At 35.6% G+C, this 23,764-nt stretch overlaps 1 protein-coding gene across 1 annotated transcript in view; it reads left to right on the top strand.

Annotated features, from left to right (window-relative positions):
* usp32 (ubiquitin specific peptidase 32) overlaps nucleotides 1-23,764 on the top strand; it is a 105,368-nt gene that overhangs the window by 54,015 nt on the left and 27,589 nt on the right. Inside the window, exons 19-29 of the mRNA XM_062067328.1 lie at nucleotides 946-1,027; nucleotides 1,191-1,265; nucleotides 9,812-9,950; nucleotides 10,440-10,545; nucleotides 12,467-12,640; nucleotides 12,956-13,130; nucleotides 13,192-13,343; nucleotides 14,544-14,655; nucleotides 15,831-15,997; nucleotides 16,729-16,913; nucleotides 19,058-19,144. Coding sequence (XP_061923312.1) covers nucleotides 946-1,027; nucleotides 1,191-1,265; nucleotides 9,812-9,950; nucleotides 10,440-10,545; nucleotides 12,467-12,640; nucleotides 12,956-13,130; nucleotides 13,192-13,343; nucleotides 14,544-14,655; nucleotides 15,831-15,997; nucleotides 16,729-16,913; nucleotides 19,058-19,144 — 1,454 coding nt within the window. The remainder of the gene's footprint in view (nucleotides 1-945; nucleotides 1,028-1,190; nucleotides 1,266-9,811; nucleotides 9,951-10,439; nucleotides 10,546-12,466; nucleotides 12,641-12,955; nucleotides 13,131-13,191; nucleotides 13,344-14,543; nucleotides 14,656-15,830; nucleotides 15,998-16,728; nucleotides 16,914-19,057; nucleotides 19,145-23,764) is intronic.

The raw sequence follows: 23,764 nt of genomic DNA on the forward strand, positions 1-23,764 counted from the left end.
TTTGGTCATAACCCAAAGATCATGACCATAGGTGAGGATGGGAACGTAGATCTTGTACCCGTGATCTTGTCCTTTGGTCATAACCCAAAGATCATGACCATAGGTGAGGATGGGAACGTAGATCTTGTACCCGTGATCTTGTCCTTTGGTCATAACCCAAAGATCATGACCATAGGTGAGGATGGGAACGTAGATCTTGTACCCGTGATCTTGTCCTTTGGTCATAACCCAAAGATCATGACCATAGGTGAGGATGGTAACGTAGATCTTGGACCCGTGATCTTGTCCTTTGGTCATAACCCAAAGATCATGACCATAGGTGAGGATGGGAACGTAGATCTTGGAACCGTGATCTTGTCCTTTGGTCATAACCCAAAGATCATGACCATAGGTGAGGATGGGATTGTAGATCGACCAGTAAATTGAAAGCTTTGCCTTCCGGCTCAGCTCCTTCTTCGGACCACACACACACCACAATCCTCCATCTATGTGTGTGTGTCAATGTTTTATACAACTATTAGACATGTCGTCTTTCAGCAACATCCTTTTATAATGTTGGATGATTAAGGACTTAAAACTAATTCAATGGATGTGTTTTGCTGTCAATTAATTGTTTTTAATGGATGTTTGTTTATTTTAAATAGAATATTTATTATTAAAACATTTCTTATATGAAAAAACAACTTTAAGTATAAATGTTTTTGTGTCTTGAGCAAAGTAAGTGCAGCCTCTCTCCAACCTTTCTTGTCCTATTGTTTTTGTTTACTTCTTATTGTTTGTTGATAAACTGTTGTAGTATTATTATTGTTTACTTCTATCTTCCTGTTGTTATTGTTTGTTGTTAAACTGCTGCAGGACTAATGATTGTTTACTTCTATCTTCCTGTTATTGTTTGTTGATAAACTGCTGCAGGACTATTGATTGTTTACTTCTATCTTCCTGCAGAACTACCTCACTCTCCTGGACGATGAGGATCACACACTTGAAAGTTTGAAGATCCAGGATGAGCAGCAGCTGGTTATTGAAAGTAATGATCAAGTTCAGACATAGTTTGTTATTGTTGACTTAGTTTGTTGCTATTGTTGACTTAGTTTGTTGTTACTGTTGTATTGTTGACTTAGTTTGTTGTTACTGGTGTGTTGTTGACATTACATTGTTGTTATTGTTGACTTAGTTTGTTGTGCTGTCAGTCAGGAACAAAGACATGAGCTGGCCTGAAGAGATGTCCTTCATTACCAACAGCAGCAAGATGGAAAGACATAAAGGTAAGAAAGATTGCAAGTCAGTACATATTGTGAGGGTGTTGGAAGACTTGATGAGGTAGAACCAGTCTGCAGATGATCAAACGTTGGTGCAAACAGTGAAGATCCTAGTGAGAAAGGTGGTGCAAACAGTGAAGATCCTAGTGAGAAAGGTGGTGCAAACAGTGAAGATCCTAGTGAGAAAGGTGGTGCAAACAGTGAAGATCCTAGTGAGAAAGGCGGTGCAAACAGTGAAGATCCTAGTGAGAAAGGTGGTGCAAACAGTGAAGATCCTAGTGAGAAAGGTGGTGCAAACAGTGAAGATCCTAGTGAGAAAGGTGGTGCAAACAGTGAAGATCCCAGTGGGAAAGGTGGTGCAAACAGTGAAGATCCTAGTGAGAAAGGTGGTGCAAACAGTGAAGATCCCAGTGGGAAAGGTGGTGCAAACAGTGAAGATGTATTTGTGTGTGTACTGTACTCCCACTACTCTCACTGTCTTATCATGCAGCACAAGTGGATCTAGTGACTTGATGTCCCACTCACTCTTTTATATCCTGCACATGTTGTTACACATGAACATCATTTATTGTTAACTTTACGTCCCACTCACTCTTTTATATCCTGCACATGTTGTTACACATGAACATCATTTATTGTTAACTTTACGTCCCACTCACCCTTTTATATCCTGCACATGTTGTTACACATGAACATCATTTATTGTTAACTTTACGTCCCACTCACTCTTTTATATCCTGCACATGTTGTTACACATGAACATCATTTATTGTTAACTTTACGTCCCACTCACTCTTTTATATCCTGCACATGTTGTTACACATGAACATCATTTATTGTTAACTTTACGTCCCACTCACTCTTTTATATCCTGCACATGTTGTTACACATGAACATCATTTCTTCTTAACTTTACGTCCCACTCACTCTTTTATATCCTGCACATGTTGTTACACATGAACATCATTTATTGTTAACTTTACGTCCCACTCACTCTTTTATATCCTGCACATGTTGTTACACATGAACATCATTTATTGTTAACTTTACGTCCCACTCACTCTTTTATATCCTGCACATGTTGTTACACATGAACATCATTTCTTCTTAACTTTACGTCCCACTCACCGTTTTATATCCTGCACATGTTGTTACACATGAACATCATTTCTTCTTAACTTTACGTCCCACTCACTCTTTTATATCCTGCACATGTTGTTACACATGAACATCATTTATTGTTAACTTTACGTCCCACTCACTCTTTTATATCCTGCACATGTTGTTACACATGAACATCATTTATTGTTAACTTTACGTCCCACTCACTCTTTTATATCCTGCACATGTTGTTACACATGAACATCATTTCTTCTTAACTTTACGTCCCACTCACTCTTTTATATCCTGCACATGTTGTTACACATGAACATCATTTATTGTTAACTTTACGTCCCACTCACTCTTTTATATCCTGCACATGTTGTTACACATGAACATCATTTCTTCTTAACTTTACGTCCCACTCACTCTTTTATATCCTGCACATGTTGTTACACATGAACATCATTTATTGTTAACTTTACGTCCCACTCACTCTTTTATATCCTGCACATGTTGTTACACATGAACATCATTTATTGTTAACTTTACGTCCCACTCACTCTTTTATATCCTGCACATGTTGTTACACATGAACATCATTTCTTCTTAACTTTACGTCCCACTCACTCTTTTATATCCTGCACATGTTGTTACACATGAACATCATTTATTGTTAACTTTACGTCCCACTCACTCTTTTATATCCTGCACATGTTGTTACACATGAACATCATTTATTGTTAACTTTACGTCCCACTCACTCTTTTATATCCTGCACATGTTGTTACACATGAACATCATTTCTTCTTAACTTTACGTCCCACTCACTCTTTTATATCCTGCACATGTTGTTACACATGAACATCATTTATTGTTAACTTTACGTCCCACTCACTCTTTTATATCCTGCACATGTTGTTACACATGAACATCATTTATTGTTAACTTTACGTCCCACTCACTCTTTTATATCCTGCACATGTTGTTACACATGAACATCATTTCTTCTTAACTTTACGTCCCACTCACCGTTTTATATCCTGCACATGTTGTTACACATGAACATCATTTCTTCTTAACTTTACGTCCCACTCACTCTTTTATATCCTGCACATGTTGTTACACATGAACATCATTTATTGTTAACTTTACGTCCCACTCACTCTTTTATATCCTGCACATGTTGTTACACATGAACATCATTTATTGTTAACTTTACGTCCCACTCACTCTTTTATATCCTGCACATGTTGTTACACATGAACATCATTTATTGTTAACTTTACGTCCCACTCACTCTTTTATATCCTGCACATGTTGTTACACATGAACATCATTTATTGTTAACTTTACGTCCCACTCACTCTTTTATATCCTGCACATGTTGTTACACATGAACATCATTTCTTCTTAACTTTACGTCCCACTCACCGTTTTATATCCTGCACATGTTGTTACACATGAACATCATTTCTTCTTAACTTTACGTCCCACTCACTCTTTTATATCCTGCACATGTTGTTACACATGAACATCATTTATTGTTAACTTTACGTCCCACTCACTCTTTTATATCCTGCACATGTTGTTACACATGAACATCATTTATTGTTAACTTTACGTCCCACTCACTCTTTTATATCCTGCACATGTTGTTACACATGAACATCATTTATTGTTAACTTTACGTCCCACTCACTCTTTTATATCCTGCACATGTTGTTACACATGAACATCATTTATTGTTAACTTTACGTCCCACTCACTCTTTTATATCCTGCACATGTTGTTACACATGAACATCATTTATTGTTAACTTTACGTCCCACTCACTCTTTTATATCCTGCACATGTTGTTACACATGAACATCATTTATTGTTAACTTTACGTCCCACTCACTCTTTTATATCCTGCACATGTTGTTACACATGAACATCATTTATTGTTAACTTTACGTCCCACTCACCCTTTTATATCCTGCACATGTTGTTACACATGAACATCATTTATTGTTAACTTTACGTCCCACTCACTCTTTTATATCCTGCACATGTTGTTACACATGAACATCATTTATTGTTAACTTTACGTCCCACTCACTCTTTTATATCCTGCACATGTTGTTACACATGAACATCATTTATTGTTAACTTTACGTCCCACTCACTCTTTTATATCCTGCACATGTTGTTACACATGAACATAATTTATTGTTAACTTTACGTCCCACTCACTCTTTTATATCCTGCACATGTTGTTACACATGAACATCATTTATTGTTAACTTTACGTCCCACTCACCCTTTTATATCCTGCACATGTTGTTACACATGAACATCATTTATTGTTAACTTTACGTCCCACTCACCGTTTTATATCCTGCACATGTTGTTACACATGAACATCATTTCTTCTTAACTTTACGTCCCACTCACTCTTTTATATCCTGCACATGTTGTTACACATGAACATCATTTATTGTTAACTTTACGTCCCACTCACTCTTTTATATCCTGCACATGTTGTTACACATGAACATCATTTATTGTTAACTTTACGTCCCACTCACTCTTTTATATCCTGCACATGTTGTTACACATGAACATCATTTATTGTTAACTTTACGTCCCACTCACTCTTTTATATCCTGCACATGTTGTTACACATGAACATCATTTATTGTTAACTTTACGTCCCACTCACTCTTTTATATCCTGCACATGTTGTTACACATGAACATAATTTATTGTTAACTTTACGTCCCACTCACTCTTTTATATCCTGCACATGTTGTTACACATGAACATCATTTATTGTTAACTTTACGTCCCACTCACCCTTTTATATCCTGCACATGTTGTTACACATGAACATCATTTATTGTTAACTTTACGTCCCACTCACTCTTTTATATCCTGCACATGTTGTTACACATGAACATAATTTATTGTTAACTTTACGTCCCACTCACCCTTTTATATCCTGCACATGTTGTTACACATGAACATCATTTATTGTTAACTTTACGTCCCACTCACTCTTTTATATCCTGCACATGTTGTTACACATGAACATCATTTATTGTTAACTTTACGTCCCACTCACCCTTTTATATCCTGCACATGTTGTTACACATGAACATCATTTCTTCTTAACTTTACGTCCCACTCACCCTTTTATATCCTGCACATGTTGTTACACATGAACATCATTTCTTCTTAACTTTACGTCCCACTCACCCTTTTATATCCTGCACATGTTGTTACACATGAACATCATTTATTCTTAACTTTCTGGTTTGCCACTAAAATGTTCCTGGGATTTAGTGAAGTTTATTGTGTGACAACTTTGTAATTTCCTCATTCACAGATGAATATGTGTGTTATTGTAACATTCACAGATGAATATGTGTGTTATTGTAACATTCACAGATGAATATGTGTGTTATTGTAACATTCACAGATGCATATGTGTGTTATTGTAACATTAACAGATGCATATGTGTGTTATTGTTACATTCACAGATGAATATGTGTGTTATTGTAACATTCACAGATGCATATGTGTGTTATTGTAACATTCACAGATGAATATGTGTGTTATTGTAACATTCACAGATGAATATGTGTGTTATTGTAACATTCAAAGATGCATATGTGTGTTATTGTTACATTCACAGATGAATATGTGTGTTATTGTAACATTCGCAGATGCATATGTGTGTTATTGTAACATTCACAGATGAATATGTGTGTTATTGTAACATTCACAGATGCATATGTGTGTTATTGTAACATTAACAGATGCATATGTGTGTTATTGTTACATTCACAGATGAATATGTGTGTTATTGTTACATTCACAGATGCATATGTGTGTTATTGTAACATTCACAGATGAATATGTGTGTTATTGTAACATTCACAGATGAATATGTGTGTTATTGTAACATTCACAGATGCATATGTGTGTTATTGTTACATTCACAGATGAATATGTGTGTTATTGTTACATTCACAGATGCATATGTGTGTTATTGTAACATTCACAGATCAATATGTGTGTTATTGTTACATTCACAGATGAATATGTGTGTTATTGTAACATTCACAGATGAATATGTGTGTTATTGTAACATTCACAGATGAATATGTGTGTTATTGTAACATTCACAGATGCATGTGTGTTATTGTAACATTCACAGATGCATATGTGTGTTATTGTAACATTCACAGATGAATGTGTGTTATTGTAACATTCACAGATGAATATGTGTGTTATTGTAACATTCACAGATGAATATGTGTGTTATTGTAACATTCACAGATGAATATGTGTGTTATTGTAACATTCACAGATGCATATGTGTGTTATTGTAACATTCACAGATGAATATGTGTTATTGTAACATTCACAGATGCATATGTGTGTTATTGTAACATTCACAGATGCATATGTGTGTTATTGTTACATTCACAGATGAATATGTGTGTTATTGTTACATTCACAGATGCATATGTGTGTTATTGTAACATTCACAGATGAATATGTGTGTTATTGTAACATTCACAGATGAATATGTGTGTTATTGTAACATTCACAGATGCATATGTGTGTTATTGTTACATTCACAGATGAATATGTGTGTTATTGTTACATTCACAGATGCATATGTGTGTTATTGTAACATTCACAGATGAATATGTGTGTTATTGTTACATTCACAGATGAATATGTGTGTTATTGTAACATTCACAGATGAATATGTGTGTTATTGTAACATTCACAGATGAATATGTGTGTTATTGTAACATTCACAGATGCATATGTGTGTTATTGTAACATTCACAGATGCATATGTGTGTTATTGTAACATTCACAGATGAATATGTGTGTTATTGTAACATTCACAGATGAATGTGTGTTATTGTAACATTCACAGATGAATATGTGTGTTATTGTAACATTCACAGATGAATATGTGTGTTATTGTAACATTCACAGATGAATATGTGTGTTATTGTAACATTCACAGATGCATATGTGTGTTATTGTAACATTCACAGATGAATATGTGTGTTATTGTAACATTCACAGATGCATATGTGTGTTATTGTAACATTCACAGATGCATATGTGTGTTATTGTTACATTCACAGATGCATATGTGTGTTATTGTAACATTCACAGATGAATATGTGTGTTATTGTAACATTCACAGATGAATATGTGTGTTATTGTAACATTCACAGATGCATATGTGTGTTATTGTTACATTCACAGATGAATATGTGTGTTATTGTTACATTCACAGATGCATATGTGTGTTATTGTAACATTCACAGATGAATATGTGTGTTATTGTTACATTCACAGATGAATATGTGTGTTATTGTAACATTCACAGATGAATATGTGTGTTATTGTAACATTCACAGATGAATACGTGTGTTATTGTAACATTCACAGATGCATATGTGTGTTATTGTAACATTCACAGATGCATATGTGTGTTATTGTAACATTCACAGATGAATATGTGTGTTATTGTAACATTCACAGATGGATATGTGTGTTATTGTAACATTCACAGATGAATATGTGTGTTATTGTAACATTCACAGATGCATATGTGTGTTATTGTTACATTCACAGATGAATATGTGTGTTATTGTAACATTCACAGATGAATATGTGTGTTATTGTAACATTCACAGATGAATATGTGTGTTATTGTAACATTCACAGATGAATATGTGTGTTATTGTAACATTCACAGATGCATATGTGTGTTATTGTAACATTCACAGATGCATATGTGTGTTATTGTTACATTCACAGATGCATATGTGTGTTATTGTAACATTCACAGATGAATATGTGTGTTATTGTAACATTCACAGATGAATATGTGTGTTATTGTAACATTCACAGATGCATATGTGTGTTATTGTTACATTCACAGATGAATATGTGTGTTATTGTTACATTCACAGATGCATATGTGTGTTATTGTAACATTCACAGATGAATATGTGTGTTATTGTTACATTCACAGATGAATATGTGTGTTATTGTAACATTCACAGATGAATATGTGTGTTATTGTAACATTCACAGATGAATACGTGTGTTATTGTAACATTCACAGATGCATATGTGTGTTATTGTAACATTCACAGATGCATATGTGTGTTATTGTAACATTCACAGATGAATATGTGTGTTATTGTAACATTCACAGATGAATATGTGTGTTATTGTAACATTCACAGATGCATATGTGTGTTATTGTTACATTCACAGATGAATATGTGTGTTATTGTAACATTCACAGATGAATATGTGTGTTATTGTAACATTCACAGATGCATATGTGTGTTATTGTAACATTCACAGATGCATATGTGTGTTATTGTTACATTCACAGATGAATATGTGTGTTATTGTAACATTCACAGATGAATATGTGTGTTATTGTTACATTCACAGATGAATATGTGTGTTATTGTAACATTCACAGATGAATATGTGTGTTATTGTAACATTCACAGATGAATATGTGTGTTATTGTAACATTCACAGATGAATATGTGTGTTATTGTAACATTCACAGATGCATATGTGTGTTATTGTTACATTCACAGATGAATATGTGTGTTATTGTTACATTCACAGATGCATATGTGTGTTATTGTAACATTCACAGATGAATACGTGTGTTATTGTTACATTCACAGATGAATATGTGTGTTATTGTAACATTCACAGATGAATATGTGTGTTATTGTAACATTCACAGATGAATATGTGTGTTATTGTAACATTCACAGATGAATATGTGTGTTATTGTAACATTCACAGATGAATATGTGTGTTATTGTAACATTCACAGATGCATATGTGTGTTATTGTAACATTCACAGATGCATATGTGTGTTATTGTAACATTCACAGATGCATATGTGTGTTATTGTAACATTCACAGATGAATATGTGTGTTATTGTAACATTCACAGATGCATATGTGTGTTATTGTAACATTCACAGATGAATATGTGTGTTATTGTAACATTCACAGATGCATATGTGTGTTATTGTAACATTCACAGATGCATATGTGTGTTATTGTAACATTCACAGATGCATATGTGTGTTATTGTAACATTCACAGATGAATATGTGTGTTATTGTAACATTCACAGATGAATATGTGTGTTATTGTAACATTCACAGATGAATATGTGTGTTATTGTAACATTCACAGATGCATATGTGTGTTATTGTAACATTCACAGATGCATATGTGTGTTATTGTAACATTCACAGATGAATATGTGTGTTATTGTAACATTCACAGATGAATATGTGTGTTATTGTAACATTCACAGATGCATATGTGTGTTATTGTAACATTCACAGATGAATATGTGTGTTATTGTTACAGTTCCCACAGAGAAAGGAGCGACAGGTCTCAGTAACCTTGGCAACACGTGTTTCATGAACTCCAGTATTCAGTGTGTGAGCAACACCCGACCTCTCACTGACTACTTCACCTCTGGGAGACACCTGTACGAACTCAACAGGTGACGTCTCCTTGCTTTCATCTGTGTATGGCGGCAGCACATTTGTCTGTCTGTGTGTGCGGGTGGAGTCACATGACATAATCCCGTGTGTGGGTGGAGTCACATTACATAATCCTGTGTGTGGGTGGAGTCTCATTACATAATCCCGTGTGTGGGTGGGGTCTCATTACATAATCCTGTGTGTGGGTGGAGTCTCATTACATAATCCTGTGTGTGGGTGGAGTCTCATTACATAATCCTGTGTGTGGGTGGAGTCACATTACATAATCCCGTGTGTGGGTGGGGTCACATTACATAATGCCGTGTGTGGGTGGAGTCACATTACATAATCCCGTGTGTGGGTGGAGTCACATTACATAATCCCGTGTGTGGGTGGAGTCACACATGTAGCATCACACATGTAGTTGTGTACTGTCCTGTTGCATGATCTTAAATCATGATCCTGCATGGGGAGTGTTCCTTTTTACAGTTTGTCCATTGCTCCCACAGATCCAACCCCATCGGTATGCGAGGTCACATGGCCAAATGTTACGGTGATCTGGTCCTGGAGCTGTGGAGCGGAACCCAGAAGAACATAGCACCCCTCAAACTCAGGGTGAAAGACTTGTGTTCACATCACTACTTAGTTATCCTAAAGACCAGTTTCACATCACTACTTAGTTTCACATCACTACTTAGTTTCACATCACTACTTAGTTATCCTAAAGACCAGTTTCACATCACTACTTAGTTTCACATCACTACTTAGTTTCACATCACTACTTAGTTTCACATCACTACTTAGTTTCACATCACTACTTAGTTTCACATCACTACTTAGTTTCACATCAGTACTTAGTTTCACATCACTACTTAGTTTCACATCACTACTTAGTTTCACATCACTACTTAGTTTCACATCACTACTTAGTTTCACATCAGTACTTAGTTTCACATCACTACTTAGTTTCACATCACTACTTAGTTTCACATCAGTACTTAGTTTCACATCACTACTTAGTTTCACATCACTACTTAGTTTCACATCACTACTTAGTTTCACATCAGTACTTAGTTTCACATCACTACTTAGTTTCACATCACTACTTAGTTTCACATCAGTACTTAGTTTCACATCACTACTTAGTTTCACATCACTACTTAGTTTCACATCAGTACTTAGTTTCACATCAGTACTTAGTTTCACATCACTACTTAGTTTCACATCACTACTTAGTTTCAGATCAGTACTTAGTTTCACATCACTACTTAGTTTCACATCAGTACTTAGTTTCACATCAGTACTTAGTTTCACATCAGTACTTAGTTTCACATCACTACTTAGTTTCACATCAGTACTTAGTTTCACATCAGTACTTAGTTTCACATCACTACTTAGTTTCACATCAGTACTTAGTTTCACATCACTACTTAGTTTCACATCACTACTTAGTTTCACATCAGTACTTAGTTTCACATCACTACTTAGTTTCACATCACTACTTAGTTTCACATCAGTACTTAGTTTCAGATCAGTACTTAGTTTCACATCACTACTTAGTTTCACATCACTACTTAGTTTCACATCAGTACTTAGTTTCACATCACTACTTAGTTTCACATCACTACTTAGTTTCACATCACTACTTAGTTTCACATCACTACTTAGTTTCACATCAGTACTTAGTTTCACATCAGTACTTAGTTTCACATCACTACTTAGTTTCACATCACTACTTAGTTTCACATCACTACTTAGTTTCAGATCAGTACTTAGTTTCACATCAGTACTTAGTTTCACATCAGTACTTAGTTTCACATCAGTACTTAGTTTCAGATCACTACTTAGTTTCAGATCAGTACTTAGTTTCACATCAGTACTTAGTTTCACATCAGTACTTAGTTTCAGATCACTACTTAGTTTCAGATCAGTACTTAGTTTCAGATCAGTACTTAGTTTCACATCAGTACTTAGTTTCACATCACTACTTAGTTTCACATCACTACTTAGTTTCACATCAGTACTTAGTTTCACATCACTACTTAGTTTCACATCAGTACTTAGTTTCAGATCAGTACTTAGTTCCACATCAGTACTTAGTTTCACATCACTACTTAGTTTCACATCAGTACTTAGTTTCACATCAGTACTTAGTTTCAGATCAGTACTTAGTTTCACATCAGTACTTAGTTTCACATCACTACTTAGTTTCACATCAGTACTTAGTTTCACATCACTACTTAGTTTCACATCACTACTTAGTTTCACATCAGTACTTAGTTTCAGATCAGTACTTAGTTTCACATCAGTACTTAGTTTCACATCACTACTTAGTTTCACATAAGTACTTAGTTTCACATCACTACTTAGTTTCACATCACTACTTAGTTTCACATCACTACTTAGTTTCACATCAGTACTTAGTTTCACATAAGTACTTAGTTTCACATCACTACTTAGTTTCAGATCAGTACTTAGTTTCAGATCAGTACTTAGTTTGAGGTCCATGGACAATAAACTTCTCCATCTCCTTCAGTGGACCATAGCCAAGTATGCTCCTCGCTTCAATGGCTTCCAGCAGCAGGACTCCCAGGAGCTGCTGGCCTTCTTACTGGATGGTCTGCATGAAGACCTGAACAGAGTCCATGAGAAGCCCTACGTGGAGCTGAAGGACAGCGATGGTCGTCCTGACTGGGAAGTGGCTTCTGAGGTCAGAAGGTCCTCCACAAGAACTTGTTTTCTAACTTGTCACCAACAAATAAGACTTGATGAAACAGAGATGGACTATGTCCTGGATCCAGATGTTTTGATTCTAGGATTTCATGTCAATGTTCTGGTCCAGTGGTTCTTAACCATAGGGCCTTCCAAGAGGGCCAGCTGACAAACAGCTGTGGTCTGTAGTGGAGAAGTTGACCCCTGAGGTGAAAAAGGTTCTGAACCTGGGGTCTAGTTCAGGATCTAGTATCACTGGGATGAAGAACAATCCCAATAAACATCTATTGTTCATGTTCTTCTCGACTTCAAGGCCTGGGAGAATCACCTGCGCAGGAACCGCTCCATCGTGGTGGACCTGTTCCACGGTCAGCTGAAGTCCCAAGTCAAGTGCAAGACCTGTGGTCACATCAGCTCACGTTTCGACCCCTTCAACTTCCTGTCGCTGCCTCTGCCCATGGACAGCTCCATGCACCTGGAGATCACTGGTGAGAACATGTCCTGGGTGCAAGGAGTCACTTCCTGTTTCCTCTTTCCTGTCGCCTGCAGTCATCAAACTGGAAGGCTCCACTCCTGTGCGCTACGGTCTAAGGTTGAACATGGACGAGAAGTACACCGGACTCAAGAAGCTGCTGAGTGAACTCTGTGACCTGAAGCCTGAACAGATTCTTCTGGCTGAGGTCCATGGTGCCAACATTAAGGTAGGACTTCACTTCCTGGGACTTTTAGTTCTACTTGGAGAAAGGAACATGGTGAGTGTCTCTGGCAGAACAACTAGGACCAGTTCTAAGGTCTTAGTCTTAGATTGGTCACATTTAGTCTTAGACTTGGATTGGTCACATCTAGTCTTAGACTTAGATTGGTCACATCTAGTCTTAGACTTAGATTGGTCACATCTAGTCTTAGACTTAGATTGGTCACATCCAGTCTTAGACTTAGACTGGTCACATCTAGTCTTTGACCTAGATTGGTCACATCTAGTCTTAGACTTAGATTGGTCACATCTAGTCTTAGACTTAGATTGGTCACATCTAGTCTTTGACCTAGATTGGTTACATCTAGTCTTAGACTTAGATTGGTCACATCTAGTCTTAGACTTAGATTAGTCACATATAGTCTTAGACTTAGACTGGTCACATCTAGTCTTAGACTTAGATTGGTCACATCTAGTCTTAGACTTAGATTGGTCACATCTAGTCTTTGACCTAGATTGGTTACATCTAGTCTTAGACTTAGATTGGTCACATCTAGTCTTAGACTTAGATTGGTCACATCTAGTCTTAGACTTAGATTGGTCACATCTAGTCTTAGACTTAGATTGGTCACATCTAGTCTTAGACTTAGATTGGTCACATCTAGTCTTAGACTTTGGTTGGTCACATCTAGTCTTAGACTTAGACTGGTCACATCTAGTCTTTGACCTAGATTGGTCACATCTAGTCTTAGACTTAGATTGGTCACATCTAGTCTTAGACTTAGATTGGTCACATCTAGTCTTAGACTTAGATTGGTCACATCTAGTCTTAGACTTATATTGGTCACATCTGTTTACAGTATATGTAGTATTCAGTTATATAATGGTAATGTTTACAATATATATAGTATAGTTATATAATGGTAATGTTTACAGTATGTGTAGTATGTTTATTTACAGTATACAGTTATATAATCTTGACAGTATATAGATTTACAGTATATAATGGGTATGTGTATACAAAGTATATATTTATATAATGGGGATGTTTATTTACTGACATTGAGTTGTAAATATGATGAAATGATGGAAGACATTGCCAAAGTTAATAAGAGAAAATATTTTCAATGCAGGAAGTAAGAAGTCAGTTTTTGTTGATCTTCTTTTGAAGTCATCACACAAAGTTCACAACAATGTTGTGTTGCAGAACTTTCCTCAGGATCACCAGAAGGTGCGTCTGACTGTCAGCACCTTCTTGTGTGCCTTTGAGATCCCAGTACCAGGCTCGCCAACGTCTCTACACTCACCTCACCTGGCAGGTGTGCTGCCCACTCACCATCATCTTCCACTTCACGCTGTTTGCTAACAAATCACTGTCACAGTCAAAGTATGGTGTCTCCTCGTCAGACTGTAGCTACATGTAAAATATGCACCATCCAATGAACAATGACAGTCATATGGTGTCTCCTCGTCAGAATGCAGCACTGTAGCTACATGTAAAATATGCACCATCCAATGAAGAATGACATTCATATGGTGTCTCCTCATCAGACTGTAGCTACATGTAAAATATTCACCATCCAATGAACAATGACAGTCATATGGTGTCTCCTCATCAGACTGTAGCTACATGTAAAATATGCACCATCCAATGAAGAATGACATTCATATGGTGTCTCCTCATCAGACTGTAGCTACATGTAAAATATGCACCATCCAATGAAGAATGACATTCATATGGTGTCTCCTCATCAGACTGTAGCTACATGTAAAATATGCACCATCCAATGAAGAATGACATCCATACGGTGTCTCCTCATCAGACTGTAGCTATATGTAAAATATGCACTAGCCAATGAAGAATGACATTCGTATGGTGTCTCCTCATCAGACTGTAGCTACATGTAAAATATTCACCATCCAATGAAGAATGACATTCATATGGTGTCTCCTCATCAGACTGTAGCTACATGTAAAATATTCACCATCCAATGAAGAATGACATTCATATGGTGTCTCCTCATCAGACTGCAGCTACATGTAAAATATGCACTAGCCAATGAACAATGACAGTCATATGGTGTCTCCTCATCAGACTGTAGCTACATGTAAAATATGCACCATCCAATGAAGAATGACAGTCATATGGTGTCTCCCCATCAGACTGTAGCTACATGTAATATATGCACCATCCAATGAAGAATGACATCCATATGGTGTCTCCTCATCAGACTGTAGCTACATGTAATATATGCACCATCCAATGAACAATGACAGTCATATGGTGTCTCCTCATCAGACTGTAGCTACATGTAAAATATGCACTAGCCAATGAACAATGGCAGTCATATGGTGTCTCCTCATCAGACTGCAGCTACATGTAAAATATGCACTAGCCAATGAACAATGACAGTCATATGGTGTCTCCTCATCAGACTGTAGCTACATGTAAAATATGTACAGATATGACAGTCATATGGTGTCTCCTCATCAGATTGCAGCACTGTAGCTACATGTAGCACTGACCTCCACACTGACCCTCCTTTCACCTGCCATGAGGAGGCGGTCACCATGGAAACACCTCTCGTCAATGGACTGACCAATGGACACAGGCATGAAAGTGCTGTCACTGGTTACATCATCGCCATGCACAGAAAGATGGTGAGTTGTAATTTGGACTTTGGAAATGTTCAACATATTTACTAATGTACCTATATCTACTACTGTCTTATCAATAATGATATCACATCATATACTGTACATCTGTCATAATGATATCACATCATACAATGTACATCTGTGATAATGATATCACGTCATAAAATGTACATCTGTGATAATGATATCACGTCATACAATGTACATCTGTGATAATGACATCATACAATGTGCATCTGTGATAATGACATCATACAATGTACATCTGTGATAATGACATCATACAATGTGCATCTGTGATAATGACATCATACAATGTACATCTGTGATAATGATACCCCATCATCCAATGTTCATCTTTGATAATGATATCACATCATACAATGTACATATGTGATAATGATATCACATCATACAATGTACATATGTGATAATGATATCACATCATACAATGTACATCTTTGATAATGATATCGTATCATACAATGTACATCTGTTATAATGATATCACATCATACAATGTGCATCTGGGATAATGACATCATACAATGTGATCATGACATCATACAATGTACATCTGTGATAATGACATCATAGAATGTAATAATGTACATCTGTGATAATGACATCATAGAATGTAATAATGACATCATACAATGTACATCTGTGATAATGACATCATAGAATGTAATAATGACATCATACAATGTACATCACCATCTTGTGTTTGTCAGATGCGCACAGAACTTTACTTCCTGTCGTCCCAGAAGAACCGTCCCAGTCTGTTTGGTATGCCTCTGATAGTTCCCTGCACGGTGCACACCACCAAGAAGAACCTCTATGACGCCGTCTGGAGGCAAGTGTCCAGGCTGGTCAGTCCACTGCCCCCGCAGGACTCCAGCAACCACGCCCAGGACTGGTAGGCATGCCCACAACACATAGTACTCTAGTACTACACAACCTGATTGTGAAAATACCACAAAGGAAAGTATTTATTCCCAGGAACACATATTACTGTAGTACTACACAACCTGATTGTGAAAATACCACATTAGAAAGTATTTATTCCCAGGAAACTATATTACTCTAGTACTACACAACCTGATTGTGAAAATACCACATTAGAAAGTATTTATTCCCAGGAAACTATATTACATATATGTTAGTACAATTGAAGTATTATGACATGTTGTGTACTTCATGTATGATGAAGCAGACACACATCAGTGAAGTAGTACATATTGCAGTACATTTGAAGTATTATGACATGTTGTGTACTTCATGTATGATGAGGCAGACACACATCAGTGAAGTAGTACATATTGCAGTACATTTGAAGTATTATGAAATGTTGTGTACTTCATGTATGATGAGGCAGACACACATCAGTGAAGTAGTACATATTGCAGTACATTTGAAGTATTATGACATGTGTACTTCATGCATGATGAGGCAGACACACATCAGTGAAGTAGTACATATTGCAGTACATTTGAAGTATTATGACATGTTGTGTACTTCATGTATGATGAGGCAGACACACATCAGTGAAGTAGTACATATTGCAGTACATTTGAAGTATTATGACATGTTGTGTACTTCATGTATGATGAGGCAGACACACATCAGTGAAGTAGTACATATTGCAGTACATTTGAAGTATTATGACATGTTGTGTACTTCATGTATGATGAGGCAGACACACATCAGTGAAGTAGTACATATTGCAGTACATTTGAAGTATTATGACATGTTGTGTACTTCATGTATGATGAGGCAGACACACATCAGTGAAGTAGTACATATTGCAGTACATTTGAAGTATTATGACATGTTGTGTACTTCATGTATGATGAGGCAGACACACATCAGTGAAGTAGTACATATTGCAGTACATTTGAAGTATTATGACATGTTGTGTACTTCATGTATGATGAGGCAGACACACATCAGTGAAGTAGTACATATTGCAGTACATTTGAAGTATTATGACATGTTGTGTACTTCATGTATGATGAGGCAGACACACATCAGTGAAGTAGTACATATTGCAGTACATTTGAAGTATTATGACATGTTGTGTACTTCATGTATGATGAGGCAGACACACATCAGTGAAGTAGTACATATTGCAGTACATTTGAAGTATTATGACATGTTGTGTACTTCATGTATGATGAGGCAGACACACATCAGTGAAGTAGTACATATTGCAGTACATTTGAAGTATTATGACATGTTGTGTACTTCATGTATGATGAGGCAGACACACATCAGTGAAGTAGTACATATTGCAGTACATTTGAAGTATTATGACATGTTGTGTACTTCATGTATGATGAGGCAGACACACATCAGTGAAGTAGTACATATTGCAGTACATTTGAAGTATTATGACATGTTGTGTACTTCATGTATGATGAGGCAGACACACATCAGTGAAGTAGTACATATTGCAGTACATTTGAAGTATTATGACATGTTGTGTACTTCATGTATGATGAGGCAGACACACATCAGTGAAGTAGTACATATTGCAGTACATTTGAAGTATTATGACATGTTGTGTACTTCATGTATGATGAGGCAGACACACATCAGTGAAGTAGTACATATTGCAGTACATTTGAAGTATTATGACATGTTGTGTACTTCATGTATGATGAGGCAGACACACATCAGTGAAGTAGTACATATTGCAGTACATTTGAAGTATTATGACATGTTGTGTACTTCATGTATGATGAGGCAGACACACATCAGTGAAGTAGTACATATTGCAGTACATTTGAAGTATTATGACATGTTGTGTACTTCATGTATGATGAGGCAGACACACATCAGTGAAGTAGTACATATTGCAGTACATTTGAAGTATTATGACATGTTGTGTACTTCATGTATGATGAGGCAGACACACATCAGTGAAGTAGTACATATTGCAGTACATTTGAAGTATTATGACATGTTGTGTACTTCATGTATGATGAGGCAGACACACATCAGTGAAGTAGTACATATTGCAGTACATTTGAAGTATTATGGCATGTGTACTTCCTCCAGTGACGACAGTCTGGGATACCAGTACCCTTTCACTCTGCGGGTGGTGGACAAAGATGGTACATCCTGTGCATTGTGCCCCTGGTACAGGTAACATACTTACATCATATTCATATACACACTTATATTAACATCATATTCATATACACACTTATAGTAACATCATATTCATATACACACTTATATTAACATCATATTCATATACACACTTATAGTAACATCATATTCATATACACACTTATAGTTACATCATATTCACACAGTAATACATTACATATTAGTATGTACACAGTAATACATCACATATTAATATGTACGCAGTAATACATCACATATTAATATGTACACAGTAATACATCACATATTAATATGTACACAGTAATACATCACATATTAATATGTACGCAGTAATACATCACATATTTTTAATCTTCCTGAGGGAACTCTCCTGAAGGAATTAATAAAGTACTATCTATCTAATAATATGTACACAGTAATACATCACAGCGTGTATTTAAAGACATGTACATTTGTAAGAAATATACATGTGTACAATGATGTTTAAGAAGTACATGATAGTACTTTGTATGTGTTCAGGTTCTGTAGTTGAATAAGTACATGATAGTACTTTGTATTTGTTCAGGTTCTGTAGTTGAAGAAGTACATGATAGTACTTTGTATGTGTTCAGGTTCTGTAGTTGAATAAGTACATGATAGTACTTTGTATTTGTTCAGGTTCTGTAGTTGAAGAAGTACATGATAGTACTTTGTATGTGTTCAGGTTCTGTAGTTGAAGAAGTACATGATAGTGCTTTGTATGTGTTCAGGTTCTGTAGTTGAATAAGTACATGATAGTACTTTGTATGTGTTCAGGTTCTGTAGTTGAAGAAGTACATGATAGTGCTTTGTATGTGTTCAGGTTCTGTAGTTGAATAAGTACATGATAGTACTTTGTATTTGTTCAGGTTCTGTAGTTGAAGAAGTACATGATAGTACTTTGTATGTGTTCAGGTTCTGTAGTTGAATAAGTACATGATAGTACTTTGTATTTGTTCAGGTTCTGTAGTTGAAGAAGTACATGATAGTACTTTGTATGTGTTCAGGTTCTGTAGTTGAATAAGTACATGATAGTACTTTGTATTTGTTCAGGTTCTGTAGTTGAAGAAGTACATGATAGTACTTTATGTGTTCAGGTTCTGTAGTTAAAGAAGTACATGATAGTACTTTGTATTTGTTCAGGTTCTGTAGTTGAAGAAGTACATGATAGTACTTTGTATGTGTTCAGGTTCTGTAGTTGAAGTAGTACATGATAGTACTTTGTATTTCTTCAGGTTCTGTAGTTGAATAAGTACATGATAGTACTTTGTATTTGTTCAGGTTCTGTAGTTGAAGAAGTACATGATAGTACTTTGTATTTGTTCAGGTTCTGTAGTTGAAGTAGTACATGATAGTACTTTGTATGTGTTCAGGTTCTGTAGTTGAAGAAGTACATGATAGTACTTTGTATGTGTTCAAGTTCTGTAGTTGAAGTAGTACATAATAGTACTTTGTATTTGTTCAGGTTCTGTAGTTGAAGTAGTGCATGATAGTACTTTGTATGTGTTCAGGTTCTGTAGTTGAAGAAGTACATGATAGTACATTGTATGTGTTCAGGTTCTGTAGTTGAAGAAGTACATGATAGTACTTTGTATTTGTTCAGGTTCTGTAGTTGAATAAGTACATGATAGTACTTTGTATTTGTTCAGGTTCTGTAGTTGAATAAGTACATGATAGTACTTTGTATTTGTTCAGGTTCTGTAGTTGAAGAAGTACATGATAGTACTTTGTATTTGTTCAGGTTCTGTAGTTGAAGAAGTACATGATAGTACTTTGTATTTGTTCAGGTTCTGTAGTTGAAGTAGTGCATGATAGTACTTTGTATGTGTTCAGGTTCTGTAGTTGAAGTAGTACATGATAGTACTTTGTATGTGTTCAGGTTCTGTAGTTGAAGAAGTACATGATAGTACTTTGTATTTGTTCAGGTTCTGTAGTTGAATAAGTACATGATAGTACTTTGTATGTGTTCAGGTTCTGTAGTTGAAGAAGTACACGATAGTACTTTGTATTTGTTCAGGTTCTGTAGTTGAAGAAGTACATGATAGTACTTTGTATGTGTTCAGGTTCTGTAGTTGAAGTAGTACATGATAGTACTTTGTATGTGTTCAGGTTCTGTAGTTGAAGAAGTACATGATAGTACTTTGTATTTGTTCAGGTTCTGTAGTTGAAGAAGTACATGATAGTACTTTGTATTTGTTCAGGTTCTGTAGTTGAAGAAGTACATGATAGTACTTTGTATTTGTTCAGGTTCTGTAGTTGAAGAAGTACATGATAGTACTTTGTATTTGTTCAGGTTCTGTAGTTGAAGTAGTGCATGATAGTACTTTGTATGTGTTCAGGTTCTGTAGTTGAAGTAGTACATGATAGTACTTTGTATGAGTTCAGGTTCTGTAGTTGAAGAAGTACAGTACATGATAGTACTTTGTATTTGTTCAGGTTCTGTAGTTGAAGAAGTACAGTACATGATAGTACTTTGTATTTGTTCAGGTTCTGTAGTTGAAGAAGTACAGTACATGATAGTACTTTGTATGTGTTCAGGTTCTGTAGTTGAAGTAGTACATGATAGTACTTTGTATGAGTTCAGGTTCTGTAGTTGAAGAAGTACAGTACATGATAGTACTTTGTATGTGTTCAGGTTCTGTAGTTGAAGAAGTACATGATAGTACTTTGTATTTGTTCAGGTTCTGTAGTTGAAGAAGTACATGATAGTACTTTGTATTTGTTCAGGTTCTGTAGTTGAAGAAGTACATGATAGTACTTTGTATGTGTTCAGGTTCTGTAGTTGAAGTAGTACATGATAGTACTTTGTATGTGTTCAGGTTCTGTAGTTGAAGAAGTACATGATAGTACTTTGTATTTGTTCAGGTTCTGTAGTTGAAGTAGTACATGATAGTACTTTGTATGTGTTCAGGTTCTGTAGTTGAAGAAGTACATGATAGTACTTTGTATGTGTTCAAGTTCTGTAGTTGAAGTAGTACATAATAGTACTTTGTATTTGTTCAGGTTCTGTAGTTGAAGTAGTGCATGATAGTACTTTGTATGTGTTCAGGTTCTGTAGTTGAAGAAGTACATGATAGTACATTGTATGTGTTCAGGTTCTGTAGTTGAAGAAGTACATGATAGTACTTTGTATTTGTTCAGGTTCTGTAGTTGAATAAGTACATGATAGTACTTTGTATTTGTTCAGGTTCTGTAGTTGAATAAGTACATGATAGTACTTTGTATTTGTTCAGGTTCTGTAGTTGAAGAAGTACATGATAGTACTTTGTATTTGTTCAGGTTCTGTAGTTGAAGTAGTACATGATAGTACTTTGTATGTGTTCAGGTTCTGTAGTTGAAGAAGTACATGATAGTACTTTGTATGTGTTCAAGTTCTGTAGTTGAAGTAGTACATAATAGTACTTTGTATTTGTTCAGGTTCTGTAGTTGAAGTAGTGCATGATAGTACTTTGTATGTGTTCAGGTTCTGTAGTTGAAGAAGTACATGATAGTACATTGTATGTGTTCAGGTTCTGTAGTTGAAGAAGTACATGATAGTACTTTGTATTTGTTCAGGTTCTGTAGTTGAATAAGTACATGATAGTACTTTGTATTTGTTCAGGTTCTGTAGTTGAATAAGTACATGATAGTACTTTGTATTTGTTCAGGTTCTGTAGTTGAAGAAGTACATGATAGTACTTTGTATTTGTTCAGGTTCTGTAGTTGAAGAAGTACATGATAGTACTTTGTATTTGTTCAGGTTCTGTAGTTGAAGTAGTGCATGATAGTACTTTGTATGTGTTCAGGTTCTGTAGTTGAAGTAGTACATGATAGTACTTTGTATGTGTTCAGGTTCTGTAGTTGAAGAAGTACATGATAGTACTTTGTATTTGTTCAGGTTCTGTAGTTGAATAAGTACATGATAGTACTTTGTATGTGTTCAGGTTCTGTAGTTGAAGAAGTACACGATGGTACTTTGTATTTGTTCAGGTTCTGTAGTTGAAGAAGTACATGATAGTACTTTGTATGTGTTCAGGTTCTGTAGTTGAAGTAGTACATGATAGTACTTTGTATGTGTTCAGGTTCTGTAGTTGAAGAAGTACATGATAGTACTTTGTATTTGTTCAGGTTCTGTAGTTGAAGAAGTACATGATAGTACTTTGTATTTGTTCAGGTTCTGTAGTTGAAGAAGTACATGATAGTACTTTGTATTTGTTCAGGTTCTGTAGTTGAAGAAGTACATGATAGTACTTTGTATGTGTTCAGGTTCTGTAGTTGAATAAGTACATGATAGTACTTTGTATTTGTTCAGGTTCTGTAGTTGAAGAAGTACATGATAGTACTTTGTATGTGTTCAGGTTCTGTAGTTGAAGAAGTACATGATAGTACTTTGTATGTGTTCAGGTTCTGTAGTTGAAGAAGTACATGATAGTGCTTTGTATGTGTTCAGGTTCTGTAGTTGAATAAGTACATGATAGTACTTTGTATGTGTTCAGGTTCTGTAGTTGAAGAAGTACATGATAGTGCTTTGTATGTGTTCAGGTTCTGTAGTTGAATAAGTACATGATAGTACTTTGTATTTGTTCAGGTTCTGTAGTTGAAGAAGTACATGATAGTACTTTGTATGTGTTCAGG

The sequence above is a fragment of the Entelurus aequoreus genome, linkage group LG13 (genome assembly GCF_033978785.1).
Source record: "Entelurus aequoreus isolate RoL-2023_Sb linkage group LG13, RoL_Eaeq_v1.1, whole genome shotgun sequence".
Classification (NCBI taxonomy): domain Eukaryota; kingdom Metazoa; phylum Chordata; class Actinopteri; order Syngnathiformes; family Syngnathidae; genus Entelurus; species Entelurus aequoreus.